Source organism: Melanerpes formicivorus, unplaced genomic scaffold (assembly GCF_026170545.1).
Source record: "Melanerpes formicivorus ecotype bairdi unplaced genomic scaffold, bMelFor1.0.p_v2 SCAF_7, whole genome shotgun sequence".
NCBI classification, from domain to species: domain Eukaryota; kingdom Metazoa; phylum Chordata; class Aves; order Piciformes; family Picidae; genus Melanerpes; species Melanerpes formicivorus.
In genome coordinates this window covers 8,918,575-8,939,214 of record NW_027142359.1, presented here as the reverse complement: position 1 = coordinate 8,939,214, position 20,640 = coordinate 8,918,575, and the positions used below count along the sequence as shown (strand labels likewise).

Below are 20,640 nucleotides of genomic sequence, written 5' to 3'. Positions count from 1 at the left end.
GTAGTGAACAGCAGAATCTCTAACTTTTAAATTTATTCATCAGATTCACAAAAATATATCTGACCAAGGGTTTCATTATTAAGAAAAGTTTTGACCAAATGGGTAAGAAAATTACTTCAGCTGATGTAGTTACAGCTTTTCTCTGAAATTTTGTGTACAAGAAGCAGGGCATCTTCAAATGAAAATGCATAAAGAAAGCAGTGGTTTCTTTAAGACTGACGGGCAGAGCCTCAACACAACAGCATTTTATATTAAATGTGCTAGCAGGCACATAAAAACTGCAGTCCCATTCATGTACTTTACAGTGTCCATTTTACTTTCTTTTCTGTAGCCTACTTTTTCTTATAAAGTCAAAAAGTACTCTGCTGGGCAGCTAGAAAAGAAAATGAGGGGTATTGCCTAACACAACTACAGCCCAAGCAGTAATTATGCAAGTACCTTGCAGATGAACAATATTCACCTCTAGACTGCCAAACTGATTGCTTTCTAAACTTACTTTACTGTCCCTACAGACACAACATGCATGGCTCCTTGCTGGGATGGGATATAAATATTTGTTTGGTGAAGTTCATTATTCTCTATGAATTAAATATAAATCAAGAGCCTGTATATGTTTATGTCCTTAGATATAATGGTAATCAGTGCTCCTAGCTTTCCTGGCATTTCATTTTACTTTACTAATTTTAGGGTATTAAGCAACATTTTGTTCCTTAAAAATTATAGTTACAGATTGTTCCCTCTTGCATCTCTGTTGTGGAATCAAGAGGTACATGGCGACAGAAAGCTCCTTGATTGTTTATTCTCAGGTAAGTTCTAATTCCTCCGAATAATGAAATAAGGAATCATAGGATGATGAACAGAAAACTGCCACACCTCTCCTAGTGGCTGGTTATATTTACAGTCTAATAAGTGTTTCTTAGCCTGTTCTTTCCCTTATTTGCTATATGCAGCAGTCTCACAGATTCAAAACACTGTGCAACCATTCAATCTCAGTAATCCGTATTGAATTATGTAACTGAAGTGCAAGAGAAGCGTATCTAACTTTTCTAACAGTAAAATAATTATTGAAAGTATTTTTATCCTTTGTTAAAGCCCAATTTGAAAAGAGTGCAAACTGTAAAATAACATTGGGTTTTTTTTTTTCAAGTTCCATGAGACCTCCATTTTAGCTCTCTGCTCCTTGCAGTAGCAAATACCAGAAATTTCAAAGGATGCTTGCTTCCAATCCCATTTCCAAAATCAGAAGCACACTGGAGCCAGAAATGAGTGCAGCTAAAAAGCTGTTATGTCTAATATTAATCATATGGGTTCAGATTACAGTTGGATATATTTGATATCATTTCATATGATAAAATCAATTTGTAGAGGGGAATACTCTTACACTAACATGCAAACCACAAACTCAATGATTGCGGTAGATTTGTTTTTCTGGATATTACAGGAAAAGCAATCAAAACACAGTTAAATGTTTCAAGCACTACATTTTTTGGTCCAAAGTTATGAAAAAAAAAAAAAAAAAGGGAAAAACAAAAGAACAAAAAAAAAAGTACAAATTCTTAACAAAAACTACTCTGGAGAAAATGTTTCACTGTAGAGCATCAAAACAAAAATTATGACCACTGTCTTTGCTCGAATGTGTAAGCATTGAGAGTTGCCTCCTGTAGATTTGAATGACTTAAATAAATATGAAAGTACTGGTTATCTGAAGGCAAGACAAGGATATGTGTATAGGTATATGTCAAGATAAGTCTGTGTCAAGTGAGAAGTGCAGAAAAATTGTTCAGCATTGCAGAATAACTGAATAAAGTCTCCAACACTATAGTAGCTTCTGGAAATTCCAGGAGTATAATTTGTGTCCTGTATTTGGGTGAAGCAGGAAGAAATATTTTGAAGTCAATTTAATGCATGTGCCAGGTGCTTGAATTAGCAGCTCTGAAGAATGAAGTCCAAAGCAGAGAGCAGCATGGCTGTCCTATATATTCTGTCTCATTCTGAAGGTTATTCTTTCTTTAGAGACAAGAGAGTAATTTAATCTCTATGTTCATTCAGATCCTGGCTCAAGGCCGACAGAATAAGAAAGAGAATATTCACCAGTTTCAGTGGGCTTCGGTCTGAGCCTTCTGTCATTTGACCTGGTCCTGCGAGACATTTCTCTGCTGAGTAGTTCTGTGTGTTCTAGTACTGCACAATATGAGTTCTTTTTCAAGACCAGGAGCACAAAAACATGCTGTATCTAGACGTGGATATGCATCCACTAGAAAGACCCCCAGCACATTTTTCTCTTGTGACAGTAGTGAAAATTTAAATTTGTCTTGTATTCTCTCAGATCTTGTCTGAAACTATTCCTTTCTTTTTGTCTTTCTCATGTAATGATGCCTTTCAACATGTTTACTGTCTTAATGAACAAGACAGTTCTTTATCTTCCAAAAAATTTGCAGTGCCTAATGAGGTCAATCAGAGCACTGTGCACAGGACTATCTCCAAATAAACAGTGTTGTTTAGGAAAATTAAATGTAATGTCTCTAGTCAGCTACAGAGAAATAAAATTGTCCTGCTTTTACTTTAATCAGTGACAATTTTGCCATTAACTTCAGTGGAGCTAATATTTCACCAGGAGTCTTTAATCAATTGATTTTTCTAATTTAATCAAGTGAAAAAAAGCAGCACACAGACAGTAGTTTAAAGTAGAAATATGTCTGTAAGTATTAAATAAATGGGTGAAGGAATCAAACTTATTAAAGAATGCTGTGACTTATGAAAGAAAAATCACGGTACAGTACATAGGTTTTTTTCTTGGTCCTAAACACCATCAAGTTCTTTACCAATTTGAATAATAGGTATTTGTAGTGTTTTCCTAAAGACAATAGGGGGAAACAACATCGTGGCTGTGACATGAATAATTGCTTGCCTAGATTTACTTACTTTCTCCAGTAATAAATACACATAAGGCTCAGTTTAAGCATTTCACAGCATACGTAAATTTCTGATCAAGCTGATTTGAATTAAGTCCAGCGTGCTAACCGTTTTCAATAGAACTTTACAACAAACCATAAAACTGTTGTTTAAACAATGCTCCCCATAATTGCCACCAATAAATGATACCTTTTTATTGCTGTTAGAAAACTCTCTGTTCCCAGTTTCCAGAGATTGTTGCAGTAATCTGTACGGAACTTTGCGTTACGCTGTTAATAACTGTACTCCTTTCTTTCTAGAATTCAGACTGGAAAGGTTTAAGAAAACATGCAAAATGCTGAGGATACACGTAAGTGAAATATTTAATGTCCATCATTCATAAAAGTTACATTGTTTACATAGGGTTCATTAGTATATCATAAAAATGTCATCTTAATGAAAGATTTTTCTGGCAAGTCTTTTATATGTTAATTTGTTTAACATATGCTTTGGCTGTACAGCTAAAGAGGAATATATTTTTAAAAAATCTTTCTGCAAATAGTTGCTTAACAGTTACAAAACCTCATTACTAGGAATTGGTTATCGTTACACTTGCTCATTGGCTTGTAAAAATCATCTGTGATTTGGACTGGGGATCTTAGGACCATACTTGCTCATTGCATAGTGACCATGTAAACAGCTCAGGGACCCACAACTTATATCCTTGTACTCTAAAAGTCATTGAGGATATTGCATACTGCACTGCTTACGTTTTCTTATACTGATGAAGAATTTGGGGACCATTTTATTGTTGATGTTGATGGGAATTTAAAAAAAAGAAAAAAAAAAAGGCATGTCAGTTTTATACAAGAAGTTAAAAAATTAAAAAGTTAACACCAAGGGAAAGAATTCTACACTGTGCAACAGTATTGCTACCTCATCCTTTTTGTGATTTTAGGTATATATAACATTGGAACTGCACTGTACTGCTTCTTTTCAAAAGAAAAACTTAAATTAGTTGGAACAATTAGCTATATGCTTACATAAAGTTAACTATGTTTGCATCAAATAAAATGTTTATTAATGAAAGCTATTATACAAGAAACATCAAAGAGAAATTCATCATACAGAAATGTACACTATATGTGACAGATGGAAAAGTGCATGCAGATTTGTCTCAAAAAAAAAAAAGAAAGAATAGTTCTAAAGTTACTGGGTTTTGATTCCTATGATTTCGAATGAGTGAAAAGTTCTCTTTGAATTTACAAAAATCCATTTAACAGATATGACTAGTACACATTAGCAAGCAAGTGGAATGAATGCACTCAGATTTTATTTTACAAGTACTTGTGCTTGACAAATGTGATTTTTGTTTAAAGAAAAGTTTTCTTCAAATATGGGTTGGGTAGATTGCTGCCAGGTTGCTCTGGTTTTATACATAGTTTCTCTAAATTTTTTTTTAATACCACACAATTTGTTGAAACCTTCAGTTCTGTTAATTAGACACCATAAAATATAACATATGTTTTGTTAACATTCAGGAAATGACATCAAGTCTTTTATTATTTATTTTTTTTTGGCTCAATAGATTTTTAAATGTATGATTATCATAACCTAATATTGTCTTTGTCTTCACTGCAGTGGATTTCCGATCAAACTTTTCCCCTTCTTTTAATACTTTAGGGAATTTTCAAACGTCGGGATGTTTGGCTGTAATGCCCCATGATTTGTTCTCCCTGAAAGAAATCATAGTGACAATTTATTAAACTACAGAGCAACCTGGCTTTTCGGGGTCTGCAATTCTATTTTGTGTTCAATACACCTAGCATTAAATTGTGATTAATTTCATCATATTATTTAGATTATATCTGTCATGCAATTACTTCAGCTGCTAGATTTCTGGCTCTTTTAGAAGTCTAAGACAGGGTTTCAGTAACAAATCAGTGGGCATTACTTTGCATGTTCAAAAAAGGAGGTCAAAGGGCTAAAATCTAAATTGCACTACCAGTAGCATATACATTGAATATGAAGAAATTGAAAACCTAAGAAGGAACCAGATTTTAAACTATGTTAAAGGCCGTGTTTTTGCGTTTAATATCAACTGTTCACAGGTACCATAAAAAGCAAAGAGGCTCACTGGTACATGTAGACTTTAAAGTAAAAAAAAACAACAAAACCAAACAACAATCAAAACAAAATAAAACAAAACCAGCAAACAAACAAACAAATGAATGAAAGAAAAATACAAACAAAACCCCAAACAAACAAAAAAGATGATGGGAAATAAAACTCTTTAGATTCGAAATGGTTTATTCACACAAATTTAATAGGATATATCACAATTGTTTGGTCCATAAATATTTAGGGGAAATAGTTTCTATACAATGCATTTATCAATAAACAAAGAAACATGGACAATTTTGCTAGACCACTTACTGTACTATAAACACGAAGCTCAATATATAAGATTATTGGATTTATCAACTATATCTGAAAGAGTGCACAACTGCTTTCTATGACATGTTTGTCCCCTCTAACAGGATACACCATAAAAAGATTTTCAGAAATAAGAGGTAAAACAGTACAAAACTAGTGAGGTGTCAAAAGGGCTTAAAACAGTTAATTTAACAAACAACACATATATCCTGATTTTTCACAAACTTACTCCCAAGGTATATCATAAGGCACATAGTAGAACTGAGTTTTAATTAGTCTACTTAATAAAGTAGATCTCTAGTACCATATATTGTTCTGTCAAAGAACAAAATTTATAAGTATCAATATTTTTACCTGTAAAAGTGTATTAATAAAGATCTCAGCCTTACCAAGGTCGTTTGGTCTGGTTAGTGGTAAATGCCCATAAGGTAATAGAAATAGGAAAAGTCAAGATTTAATATCCGTAGAAGATGGTAACCATACTTGCTAAATATATAATGGCAAAGACACCTTTCTTCTATTACAGTGTTAACATCTCTTCCATCATCTTTTTTTAAAAATAAGCTACTTTTCTGTGCTAATTTTCTAAAAACCCTGAGCAAAAATTACAATAATGCACTTTAATGTGGGCAGTGAACTGTCAATATGTAACCACACATTTATACAGCCAAAAAGGACACCTTTAAAATATATTAAATAGCCACTTCAACCACCAAAAAAGAGATTTGATGGTGTCTAAAGAGTGGGGTATGTGCAAAGTTATTCTTAACAATCCACTAAAAGCAAGACATAGATCTTGACTGTTTTTTGTTTGTTTTTGTTTCTGAGACTCTCCACAATCTAATTGGTGTTCACTACAATAAAAGGATACAAATGAACATTCACCACTGCCCAGACCATTCAGACTTTTAGCTTAAATAAAATTAAAAAAGAAAGATCACTATTGTAAACTACAAAACTTATTGATCAGCATCCACAAGGCTTCTGAGTTTATCTGCTTTAAAATTATTCTCCGCCAATTCCCGGGTTTGTAAGAATTTTTGCTAACATTTTTCTCTTTCACACAAAGTTTGAAAAGTTAAAAGTATGTGTTAGAGATATTGACGAACTAAAGATTTCAAGTTCGTGTGTTCAACAAAGGGTCTGATACAATCGCAGGAAACATCTAAAGTAAATTCAAAATAGCAACGAATAAATTGTGCTGAAATAATTTTCCTTAAACATCTTAATAAATTATATTTTGCTTATTTCCATTTTCATTGAAAAAAATGTATCATTTATCAGAAACTTCCTTTAACAGTACCCATGTGTACAACTTTTTGGAAATTATTGTTGTGCTCACTAAGGTAGCTGGGCAGCCTCCTGTTTGCTTTAATGGTACAGCACCAAGGCCACGTAGTGAACCACTCTCTTGTAAAAATAAATAAATAAATAAATAAATAAAAGAAAAAGATTAAAAAAAAAAAAAAAGACAAAAATTAAAAACCCTCCCTATGCAATATTTTAGATTATTAGGACTCCTCCCTTGAGTTGTTGTTGTTGTTATTATTATTACTTTAACAATATTTTAATAAGAGTGAGCTCATTCTGGAGGGCGTTTTCTGCATCTTGCCTCCTTAAGAATATGCAGGACACAAATTTGGGGACCAATAGCCTGATCCTGCCGTCCTCACCCATGTGCACTGACATCACTGGGTGTCTCTCTCCAAGCCCTCCATCCAGGTACAGACTTCAGTGGTGGCCAAGAAAGTCCCAGCTAGGTGAAGAACTGGCAGAGGAGCTATCCCAGTGAGACTTCCCAGTTCTCAGGAAGGATCAGGCCTTGTGACCAATCCATTAGGAAAAATCACTGGCACTTCCAGCCTGATTGTTGCAATTATTAGTATAATTAATTTTTTACTCATTTTTCAACATTTAAAAAATAAATCATGAAAAACTTTTTCTAAAATAAACTCAAATTTGGGGCATTTAAATGTGGTAAGTGACCATACAGTCCTGCAGCAGTGTTCTCCTCGCTGTAATTAAACTGATTTTTATGTTGTTATCAAGTAGAGAAAATAATTGCTTTTTTTTTTTTCTTTTTTTCTTTTTTTTTTAGTGGTAGTAATTTTTTTCAAGGTTGTGGAAATAAGTAACATACAATTTTAAGAGGCACTTATCAGACTGAATCATAACCGTCTCTTCAGTTACTTGACTAATGTTAAAAAATTGAGTACAATTTGACAACAGTAAATGTTCATTTATAATAGCAACATATTATTTCAAACTCATTTGCCAAGTGGCTGCAGATGCTACACATCAAGCTGTTTATTTTCCCAAATAATTTTGTGGGTTTGTTGTTGGTTGTTTTTTTCTTTTTTTATTTTTTTTATTAAAAAAAAAGGCTTGAAAATAAAAATAATAATAATAATAATTAATAATAATAAAGAAGGAGAGTAAGAATTTTTTTAAAAATAAAATAAAATAAAAAATAAATGAAATGTTAGAAAAGGTTCGTTAAGGTAGTTTGTGAGGGGCTCCCGGATTCGTGGCTGTCCAAGTTAGAGGTCACTGATGTCACTACAGTGATAGTGGGATTGGTCAGGTCTGTTAAAGTGGTCGCAGTGCCGGGTGGAGTGAGTGCGCCGCTGTCTGCTGAGGGCGGTGCCGGAAGTGAGGTGCCATCAGCTTTATCGACACCCCCATTCTCCTGCCGCAAAAGGTTCCTTCTGAATTTGGCTCTTGCGTTTTGAAACCAAACCTGCAAACCAATCCCAATTGATTTCTTTACCGATGTTTGCTTCGTTTTGCTTATTTTTTTGTCTTTGTTCTTGCTTTTAAAGTCATTTTTTTGAAGTCTGTTTTTTGTGTGGTAAATCACCTAAATCACTTTATAGCTTCCTTTGCTACTGGTGATACTCTTTCACAGGTGGGACCCTGTGTACAAAGCCCAGTGCTACGGGAGCTCACTAGAACATTTCAGCCCAGTGTCCAGACCTCATAGAGCAGACTTAAAAAAAAATCTGCTCATTCACTCACTAAAAGAAGGCAATGTTCTTGATGGCCATGTAGTGTATTCTTGAGCAGGGAAGGGTTGGGGTCAAGATAAAGATTGAGGCAAAGGGTGAATGAGCAGATTTTTTTGTGTAGGCTGAATATTTGCCTTGATGATTTTAAAAGAGGAAGGAGGGGTAATTACACTACCCCTGTCATACAGGTTGTTGATATGGGTCACCTAGCCTTTCTGTTCTGTAAGGTTCACTGACAATTCTTTAGGTGACATAATATGGACAAGGAATTGCTGCAAATAGATTCTCTTTCTACCATGATCACTGCCCTTCTTTGACACTCTGCACATAATACACACCTCTCTTTAACTTCACTGAGCTATCAGACACTGTATCGGGACTGTTTTAATATAATTTGTTAGGCTGTCCTTCACAGGGAAGTGGCTTTTTACTGTATAGCCCCTCAATTATAATAGGTTTTAAGAGAGGAAGCTGGCTGGTCATATTGGTCAAAATTTGCTTCCTACATATTAGGGAAACTGCTTACTTGGGGGCCACATCAGCTACGTCAGGGGAGCCCAAAGGCTTCACCCAGTGTGTATAGAACAAGTAGATTTGCTGCCTCTGCTCTTAATAAGGTAACCACAGAGAGAGTACATATCCCAGGATATCTCCTGGGTTGGCAGGCTCTGGAGATGGTTTCCTCTTGTTGAGGATGCAACTAATTACAAATCATATTTTAGTATTTGGCTGCCTTAGGGTGATAAGGCATACATTCAGTCCTCCTGCCATGTAATACCTATCTGCACACCCACTAGGGACACCCCCAGCAAAAGTACTTCTATGTATATTACACATAAGGGAAGTGCTGTTTACTGGCAGGGGTAGGGGGAAATTCTGTCAAGCCTGTAATGTGGCTTCTTACCTGCAGAACTCTTTTGGTCAGGCCTGTTTTCTGGGCAAGCTGCTTGAGGTCCTTGGCATCTGGGTTGTGGTTGATAGCAAAGTAGGACTTCATAGTACGAAGCTGGTGGTGTTTGAAGGAGGTGCGCATGCGTTTTGTCTTCTGGGATGGGGGATAAGGCTGCTGGTCTCTGTCCAGGTGATCTGCCTCATTCTCATTACAACCTGTTCAATTGAAAATTGAAACAAAGAATTAATGGATATGCATCATGGGGGATAAATTAATCAAGGCAAAAATCTTGAATCATGTACTGTTAGGAAGGCAGGAAGGAGAGAAGGAAGGCAGGAAGGAGAGAAGGAAGGCAGGAAGGAGAGAAGGAAGGCAGGAAGGAAAGCAGGAAGGCAGGCAAGCAGGAAGGAAGAAAGGAACAACTAAGACAGTGCAAAGATAAGTATAGATGCGGCAACTGAATGAGGCCAGAAGGATCCATAAGATGATCTTTTCCTATTCTGGAAACACGCTATGTCCCCTGGGCCTTTACCTACTAAGAGCAGACTTAGAAAGTTCTCTCTCCTTTGCCATTTGTTTTCAAACAAGTCTTTTCCCTGTGGTGATGGTTTTGCTTTGGGTGTTCAAAGAGCCATTTGAAATCTCATTCAGATTTTGAAATCTCATTCATTGAAACACTCTTATCTTGAGAGAAGAACAAAGGTCAAAGAGCATTTTTAATGTCCCTGTGCTTTTCCCCCAAATCACTAACACCTATACAAAGAGATGTTAAGACAGTTCATCAAGAAAACATAAAATCTGGAAGTTTTTGCTGAATAAAAATGAATGCATTTGGACTTTGTCTGGGAATTTATATGAACTTCTGAGAGACCTTTTCCTGTAAAACATGTCTAGAAAGCAGTTGCATCAAGGCTTGATTCAGTCCCTCAATCTCAATCCCAATCGGTAGTGACTCTTACTTGGTGCTGATTTAGGGCATTTCTATAAGATACTGGCTCTGAACTTTAAAAGCTTCCTGGATTCAGGATTTTCCAAGTGTTTATGACAGATTACTTTGTTTCAGATTATTCTCTCAGGAGCTGCAACTGTGTGGGGACCATAGCATCTTTGACCATAGTGTCGTTATTGAGGAAAGAAATGACAGTATTAGCAAGAAAGACATCTATATATATCTTTTTAAATGTAAAAACAACAAAAAAAAACACCAAAAAACAAATGGGTTAGCAATCTACAGGATCTCATTTTACAAAGATAGCTCAGTCACACAGGAGAAAACTAATGGTGTTATCATAGCAGGGAATATTAATTAAATAACAGCTAATTAAAAATGTTCCAGAATGTCTGTAAACCAGACCAAATTTCACCAATTGCTCATTTGAATTTTTGAACTGCTTTCCAATAGTTACAGGATTATTTACTCAGCCCAGTTGATATCCAGTTTTAAAAAAAAAAAAAAAGAGAGAAAGAGAAAAGAGGAAAGAGAGGGAAAGCACACAATGCAGACAGACTGACGTTGACAGTGCTAAAAGCAGAGGCAAAGCAACTTGAAACCAGGAGAAAATAAAAATCCTCTTGAAGGTGTTTTTTGTCTTTTGAATTATAAGACAAGTCAACATGAACAGATGCTGAGAAGACAACACTCTGACAGAAAATCAGGTGAATATTTAATTATAGCTAGATCTGATTCTAGTCTGGGGGAGAAGTATATCGGCACTTTCAAACAAAATAAAGTGACACTTCTGAAAACACCAGTACTTGAAAGTTGCCTTAAACACAATTTCAGACCAGATTCAGATTGTATTTACTGTTTGTTTTCGCAAGCAATCACTATCTTCAGTCAAACTATGTGGGCCATACCTTATGAGTTGACACAAATCAGAGCACCAGAATACAGTCCCCAGGTTTTACTTCAGGAAGTTTCAAGTTGTTTGTGTTGTTTTCCTTGGGTTGCTCAGGTTTACAAGTAGCAAACATGAACTTCCTTGGGCTCCTCTATCCTGCTTATTGTCTTTGTTTCTGCAATCCATTTTTTTTGTCCAAAATGTACTTTATTTTGGCTTTTATTTTCAAGAGAAAATGGGAAAAGAGTTCCAAGCATCCTCAGACAATCTTGGTTTATATCATGATTAGCTCACTCTCTATTATATGTGAGTGAAACAACATTATGTGGTTTGGCCACACCATAGAGCAGAGTTTTACACTATCTCCTCAAGATCTAAGAGGAAGCAAAAAAAACCAAGCAAGACAGTCTTGCTCATTTTTTTGCAGCAGGATTGAGGGGTTTAATTTTGCTTTGGAAAAAGCTAGAATAGGTTGCTTTTCATTGCCAGGAATTCTTCAACTGAACTCTTCATAGTTTTTCACACATACATATAATGAAATAATGTAAACGGCTCTTTGAGCAACAGCTGTGTAAAATATTTTCCTAGGGAAATCTTCTTCACCATCTCATTTCTATATCCTGTGGGTTGTATGTCAACACAGTTTCACTCAAAATACATATTAATTCTATGATATAAGAGGTAATATAGAGAAAGCCTTGAATGTTTTAAGTACTTTTGAATAGTTTCTTCCATTTTTCACATTAGTTCCAGACAGCTCACAAATATGAATGGCTTTTAGCTCACAACATTTTGAGTTATTTATTGTTGTGTTTCCACTTTACAACCGAGAAGCTGAGAAACAGAAATTAAACTCCTAAACAAAATACAGAATGAAAAAGCTGTTTCAGATCTGACAACAGAATACAATTTTCCATTCTGGCCCTGTACTCGGCTCCCCTACAGCACAATGTGCACACAATCTGAGCCGGGTGCTGCTGGCTCGCTTGTGAATGCGGCTGGGTTTACGCTCAGCTGGTGAGGTTTGTAGCTTAATCGCAGTTAGTGCATTGTTTTGGCTTTAAAGGCCGGATTTGTTTTCCTTGATGGCTTGCCATATCGATGGGGACACCCTAGGGTATAACTCTTTCGGTGGGATATATCTTTGGTTTACTGGGGAAGTTAAATTCTCCGCTCTCAGCAAACACCGAGTGACAGGAGTAAACTTGCGCTGTCTGCTCAGAGGCGGAGGCTGTCCGCCGGCAGATGGGCGACGGGCAGGTCAGGGTTGTGCCTCTGACCTCAGGTCTCCTGTGCGAGCCGCGAGATCCCGGGGAGCCTGGGCAGGGGCAGGAGAATCGCGCCACCAGCCCCGCGATCCAAGCCGCGGTGCCGGTCCGCGCCGGGCTCGCTGTGGGAAGGGCAGCACGGACTGCAGCCAGTGCCAGGGAGAAGGGCCCGGGGCGGGCTGCGAGGCGGGTTACAGGGTCGTGCTTCAGAGCCAGCCTGTGTCCCGCCGCTCCCGCTGGAGGCGGCAGCCGGGTGCCCAACACTGAATCTGCTGTGGACTGAGTGCCTTTTGAAAAACAGTACGTGCAAGAGCCATTACTGAATCATAGGGCAGGGACGAAAACATACGTGTAGGAAAGTGTCCACTAATGATTTAGAGGATGGCGGGGGGGTGGCATTTCTTTCGAGAAGTTATTTCATTTATGATGGTAGCTCGTTCCTTAACTGTTAGAAATTTGTTTTACTCCCCCTGGATCTGGAGCCCAGTGGCTGAAGTCGTTTGCACCGAATGCCCAGTTTGGCTGCAAACTGCCTCTTCTCGAGAGCCCACGTGTCAACCCTGGACATTACTAGATAACAGTAAATAGATAGATAGATAGATAGATAGATAGATAGATAGATAGATAGATAGATAGGTAGATAGATAGATAGATAGATAGATAGATAGATAGATAGATAGATAGATAGATAGATAGACAGATAGGAGCCTTAACAGATTAAACTACTCATCCATCTAGCCTGAGTCCAAAACATCAGAGTCGAGCGTTTGTTTTTTGAGATTTTTTTTTCTCTCCTTTGCCTGGAGGACTCTGCGATATCTCAATTCAGTGAGCTGTATTTTCACAATACTTTTGAATCTCATTTGAAGCCAGTGATATATTTTATATTCCCCGTTTCGGTAAAGAAGCAGATTTTTAAGACTAGCACACAAAATCTATGATGGCGTTCTCACATAATGTCACTCTTCAGTCCTGATATGAAGTTTAAAAAAATATTTTATCACATCCACGACTTTTCATCCTTCCCTAATTTCTGATCATAATTCTAACAATAAATTGTCCCTATACATTTTTTCATTAAGGGATGTGGGGGACTGGGGTGGCGGTGCGCGGATCAGGAACAGCGAGGACCGAGGGTCGGGCATACGGGAGTCCACCGCTGGAAGCCGCGACTGAATGAATCCTGGCTGGACTACAGGTTCCCTTTTCTTTAGCAGCTTTCAGGATTGATTGGAAACTGCTCCATAGCCAGGGATTCCAATGTCATCTTCAATTAACAAGGAACAATTAGCGCAGTGATTACCCTGGCTCCAAGGTCTACGCATCAGAGGAGATGAAATAGCCTCGCACAGCTACCCCGTTCCCAGCTAAAGCCTGTTTCACAAGCAGCCCCGGAGGAGGTGCTGGGGGAGGGATAGAGGGGGTTTGCGGGCGGGGGGGCTGCGGCGGCGGAGGGCTGCTTATGGTCTCAGAGGCGGGGGGTTGAGCTTGGATGGAGGGGAGTGCTCCAGGCCGAAAGCAGTGCGGTGTTGCCGACCTGCGTTTGTTGGAGAGCAAGCTACGACTCATCTCCCGGCTCCCGCAAGGCCAGCGCTCCCTGCCCCGGCCGGAACCGTCCCCCTTTTCACAGGGAAACACCTTGCACTACTCTCGCTGACCGAACTCTTCTTTCCTCATCACCGTCCACAGGAAGTTCAAGTTTCGCTAAAGAATTTTTGGGGTCGGTAACTTGTTAATTCAAATGTTGCCTTACTGCTTTGGTCTAATGGAATGACACTTAAACCACTTGATCATACCTGAAACTCCTTTACGTCGATCGCTTAATGCTGTGTTTAAGCGTGATTTGACTACTTAAGTGACTGGAGTTAGGGAAGAAATTTAATTAGAAGCAACACTTGCAGAAACTCTTCCCCTTAATTACATTTGTTAAGGCTTGGTGACAGGCAAGAACGTTTACTTGTTGGCCTCCTGTACAGTTTGATAGTTTATGTGCCAGTAAAACAGGGTTATTTAGCCTGAAGAATTAGCTACTATAAATTTAGCATCTATATCGAGTTCTGTGTATACTACATTGGCATTGTAGGAGATATATATTATAACTTCTACTATATCTTTTTCCTTTTTTTTCACAATCTGTTTCATTATTCCTAATTTGAAGTCTAACAAATTAAGTGCATTTTGCTAACAAACTACAATTAATGATACCAGTATCTCTGGGGTTCCCATAGAGAAAGAACACTGTGGGTTTGGGATGCCTTATTTTTTTTTTTTCCCCTTACCCTGGGAAGTGGCTAAGTTTGTGTGTTTGACATTAATAGACGAAGACAGCCTTTGAGGAAGGCTGCTGTTAGCTTACTTGCAAACACTCCAACCCTCAGAGGGCTGTTTGTTTGATTTTCCAATGGTTAAGCAAGATTTGGCCTGGCTGAGTTATTCATGCACTGCCTAGCTGAGGGGAAGTCCAAAAGCACTCTTTTTGGATGAACTGGGTGATGTTTGGTGTGTGTTTCCCACCTGAGTTGTAGTTGACGATGTCCACTCCCAAGGCAGGGCTTTTTCGTTTCCTAGGCCTCCCCTTCTGGACTGTGCCAGTGCCGTTGAAATAAGGCAGGGCCAGCCCTCCACTCTTGGCAGCCAGCTCAGTGTAGCTCAGCTGAGGAGTATATTCTCCTTGCAAAAGGGACTCAAAGTGGGCCCTGCAGTAAACCAGGTTGTCCTTCATGCCAAAGTGATCTCCTGTGGTCAGAGTCTTGTTGCAGGTGGTGCAGGTGAAGCAGCTCAGGTGATAAACCGACTCCCTGGCTCTCATGACCATTTCAGAGGCTGAGATCCCAAGGTGGCAGCGGGCACATCTCTGCACGGAGAACCTTCTGAAAGAAACAAAAAAGTGGGCATCAACTAGAAAGGGAAAGGCAGGCCTTGCTTCAGTGCCACCAATCTTCCCTCACGGCCACGGGAGGTCGGCAGGGAGCTGTCCCCTCAGGGTCGCGCCCTCCCCGGCCCCTGGACGCCCCTTGCTGCCGGCTGCGGCCCTTAGCCCGCCGGGAGTCGGTGCTCCGGCTGTCGGGAATGCCACCGGGGAGCCGACGTTGAGGTCCCAAGGTGAGCGCCCTACACTTTCTGTCAGGTTGACCTGTTCGCTTAGAACCTTTGCAAAAGCTTTCCCTCTGTCCGTGTGCCTGAAAGGAGGCGGGCCGAGGGAGAGAAGCCCCTGGTGCCCTGCCATCCGTGTAAAGACGAGACGGGCTGCGTGGAGCTGAACCCCGATACGCGCAGGGAGTAGCAGGGCCAGCTCAGGGGCCGGAGCGCCTGGACCCCTCCGCGGGGCAGCCGCGCGGCTGGGCACGGAGCAGTGGGCTCCTGCGCGGCGCGGGCACCACCACTGCTAGCCGCTCCAGCCTCAGGGCCAGCTCCCCTCCCCGCGGAAAAAACTCCAAGCTACGAACAGAAGGAATCTTCTGCTGAGTCTTACGCTGCTCTTTACGAAGGGAAACCGCAGAGCAGCGAGAGACCCGTGGTCTTCCCCTTTGCCTGTTTGCGTACTGCCACACATGCTCAGTCGGCGTGTCCCCTGACGATCCGTTCAGTTCTTAAACGTGAGAGACTTTTCGGAGGGGACACGTTTACAGGATTAAGGAATCGCTGACTGCGAAAAGCTACCTTTGAAAGCCCATGTAGAGAAAAGAGTGTTTCGGTTCATGATGCCTTGTTAGAGGATGTGCTTTCGAACCCATGGGGACTGATTGCTGTACCTGTAATAATCCTCCTTGCAGTAAATACTGCCGTCCTTGGCAAAGCAGGTGAGTTCTGACTCCAAAGCCAGTTTACATTCACAGCATTTAAGACACCTGAGGTGCCATTGTTTGTCAACAGCCAGCAGGTAATATCTGTCTGAGATCTTCCCTCCACAACCAGCACACAAAGCAGGCTTCTCGGGGCTCATTGGGGGCATGTTCTGCAAAACAACCACACCACATGGGGATGAGACGGGGAGAGAAAGACAGACAGGCAGTGCAGGCTGGGGAACGGGGTCCTTGCACAGGGCCCGGGGCTTGTACAAAGAGGCTGCTCTCTGGGACCAAACTGCTTCTGCTGGGAAGTTTGAGAGGGAACCGAGACCATCACTCTTAGAAAGTATTTACCGCGATTCAGCCTTCGTGTTTGTCCCATTAAGACTCTCCTGACGATCTAATGTCATTTCAATATGCTAAGACGACTGATTAGGCCTCAGTAAGAAAAGCAGAGCCCCTGCTTTTCTGAGGTCCCAAAGTTGAAGTCTGTAGCTTCCTTGTTACTTTGGAGTTTTGATCTTAGAGCCCACCACGAGAACGGCATTTTAAAGTATATCTAAAACATGGTTTTGCTGCATCAAAAGTTTATGGCAGAGGATGCAGGTATGCACCTATTTCCCAGTTATGTTTCACACGTGCTTAAACCAGCCAAATCTACTTCTCTGAAGAAAAACAGGCCACTTGAAACAGAAGTAAGAGAGACAGGTGAATGGTGTAAAATGCAGTGAGCACAAATGCTCACCATCCCAGCCAGGGATGTGGACAGAAAGGTGAGGCAGACTGGTTTCAGCTGAAACTAGCATCTTTTCATCAGCAAACTTCCGCAAGTTCCCATTAATCTGCTCCCCACGAGGGGTGCCGCTCGGGACAAAGAGAGACGGAGGGACGGCGGAGACAAAAGCTCTGCCGTGAAACTTGGGGCAGTGCTTGCTGATAACTAACAAGGAGGGGAAAAAATCCCGAACGTCTTGTTCTAAAGTCTCGACTGTTTTAAAGTGGCAACTCCGTATTAACTTTCCCATCTGAACTTGTGTTCCTCGCACTTTTTTTTTTTTTTCCCAGCAATTGAAAAGACGAATTGAATTTACATTGCAAATCCTCGTATAACAAAGAGGGAGTTTATTTAAGAGAGGGGAGGAAGGACCCTTCGTCTCAAAGCCTTAAAACAGTTTTCCAGGCCGTTACTTTGTGTGCAGAGCCTTGTGTGCGACCGGCGGAAGCCCTACGAGTTGGAGAAAGGAGATCTCACTTTTGCATAGAACACAGCGTGACGCTCAATTTCTCCGCCATCCCTTAGTACATTTATGCAGACTTTGGTCCTTTGACTAAGAAAAGAGGGGATGTTACTGCTAAGCAAAGTAGTCGGCGGGCATAAGATTCGGAGAGAGTGGTGCCTCTTTGTATCAATCCCATACTTCAGACCAAAAATGGTTACGAAAAGTGAGCGGTCGCGGTTTGCGGTTTAATTTAGGAGGTGCCAGGAGTGGGGAGGGGAAAAAAAAAAAAAAAAGTAAAGTACACCTCAGAAACTTCAGCTGCAGCCCTCCTCGAACGGGACAGAGCGGCTGCAGCGAGCCGAGGAGGAGCAAAAGGCGGCTTCACTGTAAGGACTGAGAACCCGTCCCTGTTAGCCTTTAAAATACTTTTCCCAGTCACTCCAGAGAGCAACCGCAACAACAGCAATTAGACAAATGCATAACGAGCCTGACTAGCACAGCACCGAACGTTACAAGTGGGTTTACAGAGAGCCTCGAGAGGATTTCTGCATGCGAAGGGTGACAGGGAAGGGGCAGAGGGAAGCAGACCCTTTCTCTTCCCCAAAGCCAGGGTCCGTCCCGATGCGGGTCCATGCTTGCAGGGATTCCCTTTCAAAGAGTGCCAACTCCTTTCTTACCGTTTCTCGGCCGTTCATCTGTCCCCCTTTGGCCAGGCGGGACTCGGTCTTGGATCGCCTCTCCATCTCCTCCATGATTCCTTGGATATGGCCTCCGGAGATCCCGTGGAAAAGCATGGCTGGGGGACGGAAAGGACAAGTATTTTCTTCTGTTCTGCACCCCACTATTTCCATATACAGACCCCAAAGTCTTTAGATCATCCAAAATGTTTACACCAAGGCGCACAGCGCAGGGAGAGAGGTTGCAACAGGAGCTTCTCTTTGCACAAGCACCGAGGGCTTCCTGAAGATGTGCAGAAAACAAACAAGGGGGAGAAAATGTAGTAATTAATTTTAAAAATAAAATAATAAAAGCGAGCTAAAGGATCTGTTACTGTTCTGGAGAGCTAGGGCTCCTGACTGGAGATACTTGGGCTCGGGGCAGTAGAATCGGTCGGGAAAGGATATAGTTTTGAATACAAAGAAAGCAAAAAGAAGTGCTATTTTCAGCAGTCCCTGGTTGCTTTAAAGTTCCCAGTGCCTGTAGGTTGGATTTGGGACTGCTGCTTTCCGGAGCTCTGTCCAATTTGTTAAGAGACTAAAGCCAGCCCATTTTTGATAATTTAGTAGGAGGAGTTCTCTCCGTTGAGCTGCCACTGATTTTTATTCAGACAACAAAGACCTGTCATACTCCTCTCAACCCCTAGTGATGGGCAAGCAGTGACAAACATTGCAGTCGGGGCTGTGGGTGGGGTGGGGTTTATTACCTCCCCTAAACACAGAATCCCGGGAGTTGGCGGCGACGGTGCCTGGCGAGGGGCAGAGTGGCCTGGGGGACCTGCTCCTGTGCGGGCCGCTCCGCACCGGGGGAAGCTCCGTTCCGCGGCCCCGCTTCGCTGCTGCTGGCTCCACCGCAGGAAGTGAAGCGGAAGGAGAAGCACTGTTGTGGGGCAGCCGAGGGAGGACAGAGCGGCCGGACCGCTCTCCGCGCCCCCGGCCCAGGCGGCCGCGGAGGGGGCTGTTAGGCAGGACGACGGACGTGGGCTTCGGGAGCCTAAGGGCACAGCGTGGCCCTTCCAGCTCCCGAGCTGGAAGAGCGCTTACCGGGGCTCTACTCTCCCGAATGCCGACGGGGACAATCAACCCTGTGGGACCCCGCCAGTACCCGTAGTGGGACCTCCAGCACCCTCCGCGGGCAGCCTGTAGGGTCAGCCCCGGCAGCCGGAGGAGCGAGCGGGCGCGAAGCGGTCCGGGGACGTCCTAAGGGCTCTCTCCCCTTACCGACTCTCCGGATGAGGATCGAGAGTGATCACTGTGCAGGAAACGGGTCGATGCATTCCTTCCCGGCTAATCTCTGTCTCTGTTCCCCCGCTCCCCGCCTTTTCCCTTTTTCCTACTTACTTTTCACACCACTCTTCCTTGCCTTTCCCTGGAACAGCTGCCGGCTGTTTCCTGACACCTCGATCCCTACTGAAGGATCTTCCTGGCGGCAGTTCTGCGCTCCCTGGGGGACGCTCCACACCAAACTCGAGCGCGACTCGTGAAAGAAGTACCCCAGCCCCCACTTCCTTTGCAAAGCATCCCAGAAACATCCTTAGGGGCTACTCGAGTCACCTCTTCCATGTAACCCAAGATTCAGGCAGCTAGTTTCCTCCCTTCTCTTTCCCTCTAAGTAGCTAAAATTAATGTTATTTGCAGATTGAATGTTGCTACATTCCTCCGAGTGCCAGAATACAGCTCATAAACCAAAATTTCACACAAAGATGAAGTCAATCAAGTGAAATAAACTGGATTTTTTTTCACTGTTGGCACACTAGACCCTGGACAGCAGGGCTGCTATTTACTGTAAGTAATGTAATTAGCCCTTTTGGATGGAAATCAGTGTGTTGTGTGTGTGTGTGTGTTTAATATGAGAATAATAGCTATAAAACCAATTCAGATTCAAAGGGGTAAGAGAATCTCTCTGAAAATGTGTGGATCCCGCTACAAACCATAGTTTCTCTTGCAGAGTACTCCCAGTCTGGGGAGGAGGAAAAAAAAATCTGTGTGTGGGGAAGGAGGAGGGAGAGAGACTTTCCTTGGAGAAAACAAGTCAATTAGCACAACAAGCCATCAGGAAAGAATAAACAAAGTGATTCAATCCGGGATACAGGAGCCCTTTGCTCGGATCTCCCTCCTTCCCGACGGCCCTCCGCGGTGCCCCGACTGCTGCGGGGGACGGGCAACATTGCTTCTCTCTCGCTCCAAACCCTGTCTGGGGAGCGGATTCCGCGTCCCACCAAGGGCTGCGCAGCCCTATGAGAGTGTGGCGTGGAACACGGCTGTGCCGAGCTCTGCGAAGCCGCCTGTGCCGGGCAGGAATGGCCGCGTCCCGGGGGTCGGGGTCACCCTCTGCGGGAGGCTCAGCTCACACTAGCTTCCACGAGCCGACCTTTCCGGGGTGATTGCGGTAGGTGCTTTCGCCAGAGGCGAAAAAAACTCGCCAAGAGGCCAAGAGACCAGTGTGTTTCTGATAGATGCAAGATAGTCTTCCCACTCTAGTGGCACGTTCAGGGTTTCTTTGGTTGGTTGGGGTGGGTCTTTTTTCTTTTTCTTTTTTTTTTTTTTTTTTGTTGGTTGTTTTGTTTGCGGGGGGTGTA

General features: G+C 41.9%; 1 protein-coding gene across 1 annotated transcript; it reads right to left on the bottom strand.

Moving 5' to 3' along the window:
• Positions 1–2,708: 2,708 nt before the first annotated feature.
• On the bottom strand, positions 2,709–20,036 carry LHX9 (LIM homeobox 9). Its single transcript, XM_068140904.1, is given in 7 exon segments — positions 2,709–8,068; positions 9,241–9,443; positions 14,852–15,207; positions 16,090–16,292; positions 18,023–18,141; positions 19,403–19,507; positions 19,510–20,036. Coding segments are annotated over 7 exon segments (1,359 nt in total). The 5' UTR covers positions 19,625–20,036; the 3' UTR covers positions 2,709–7,810.
• Positions 20,037–20,640: the final 604 nt, after the last annotated feature.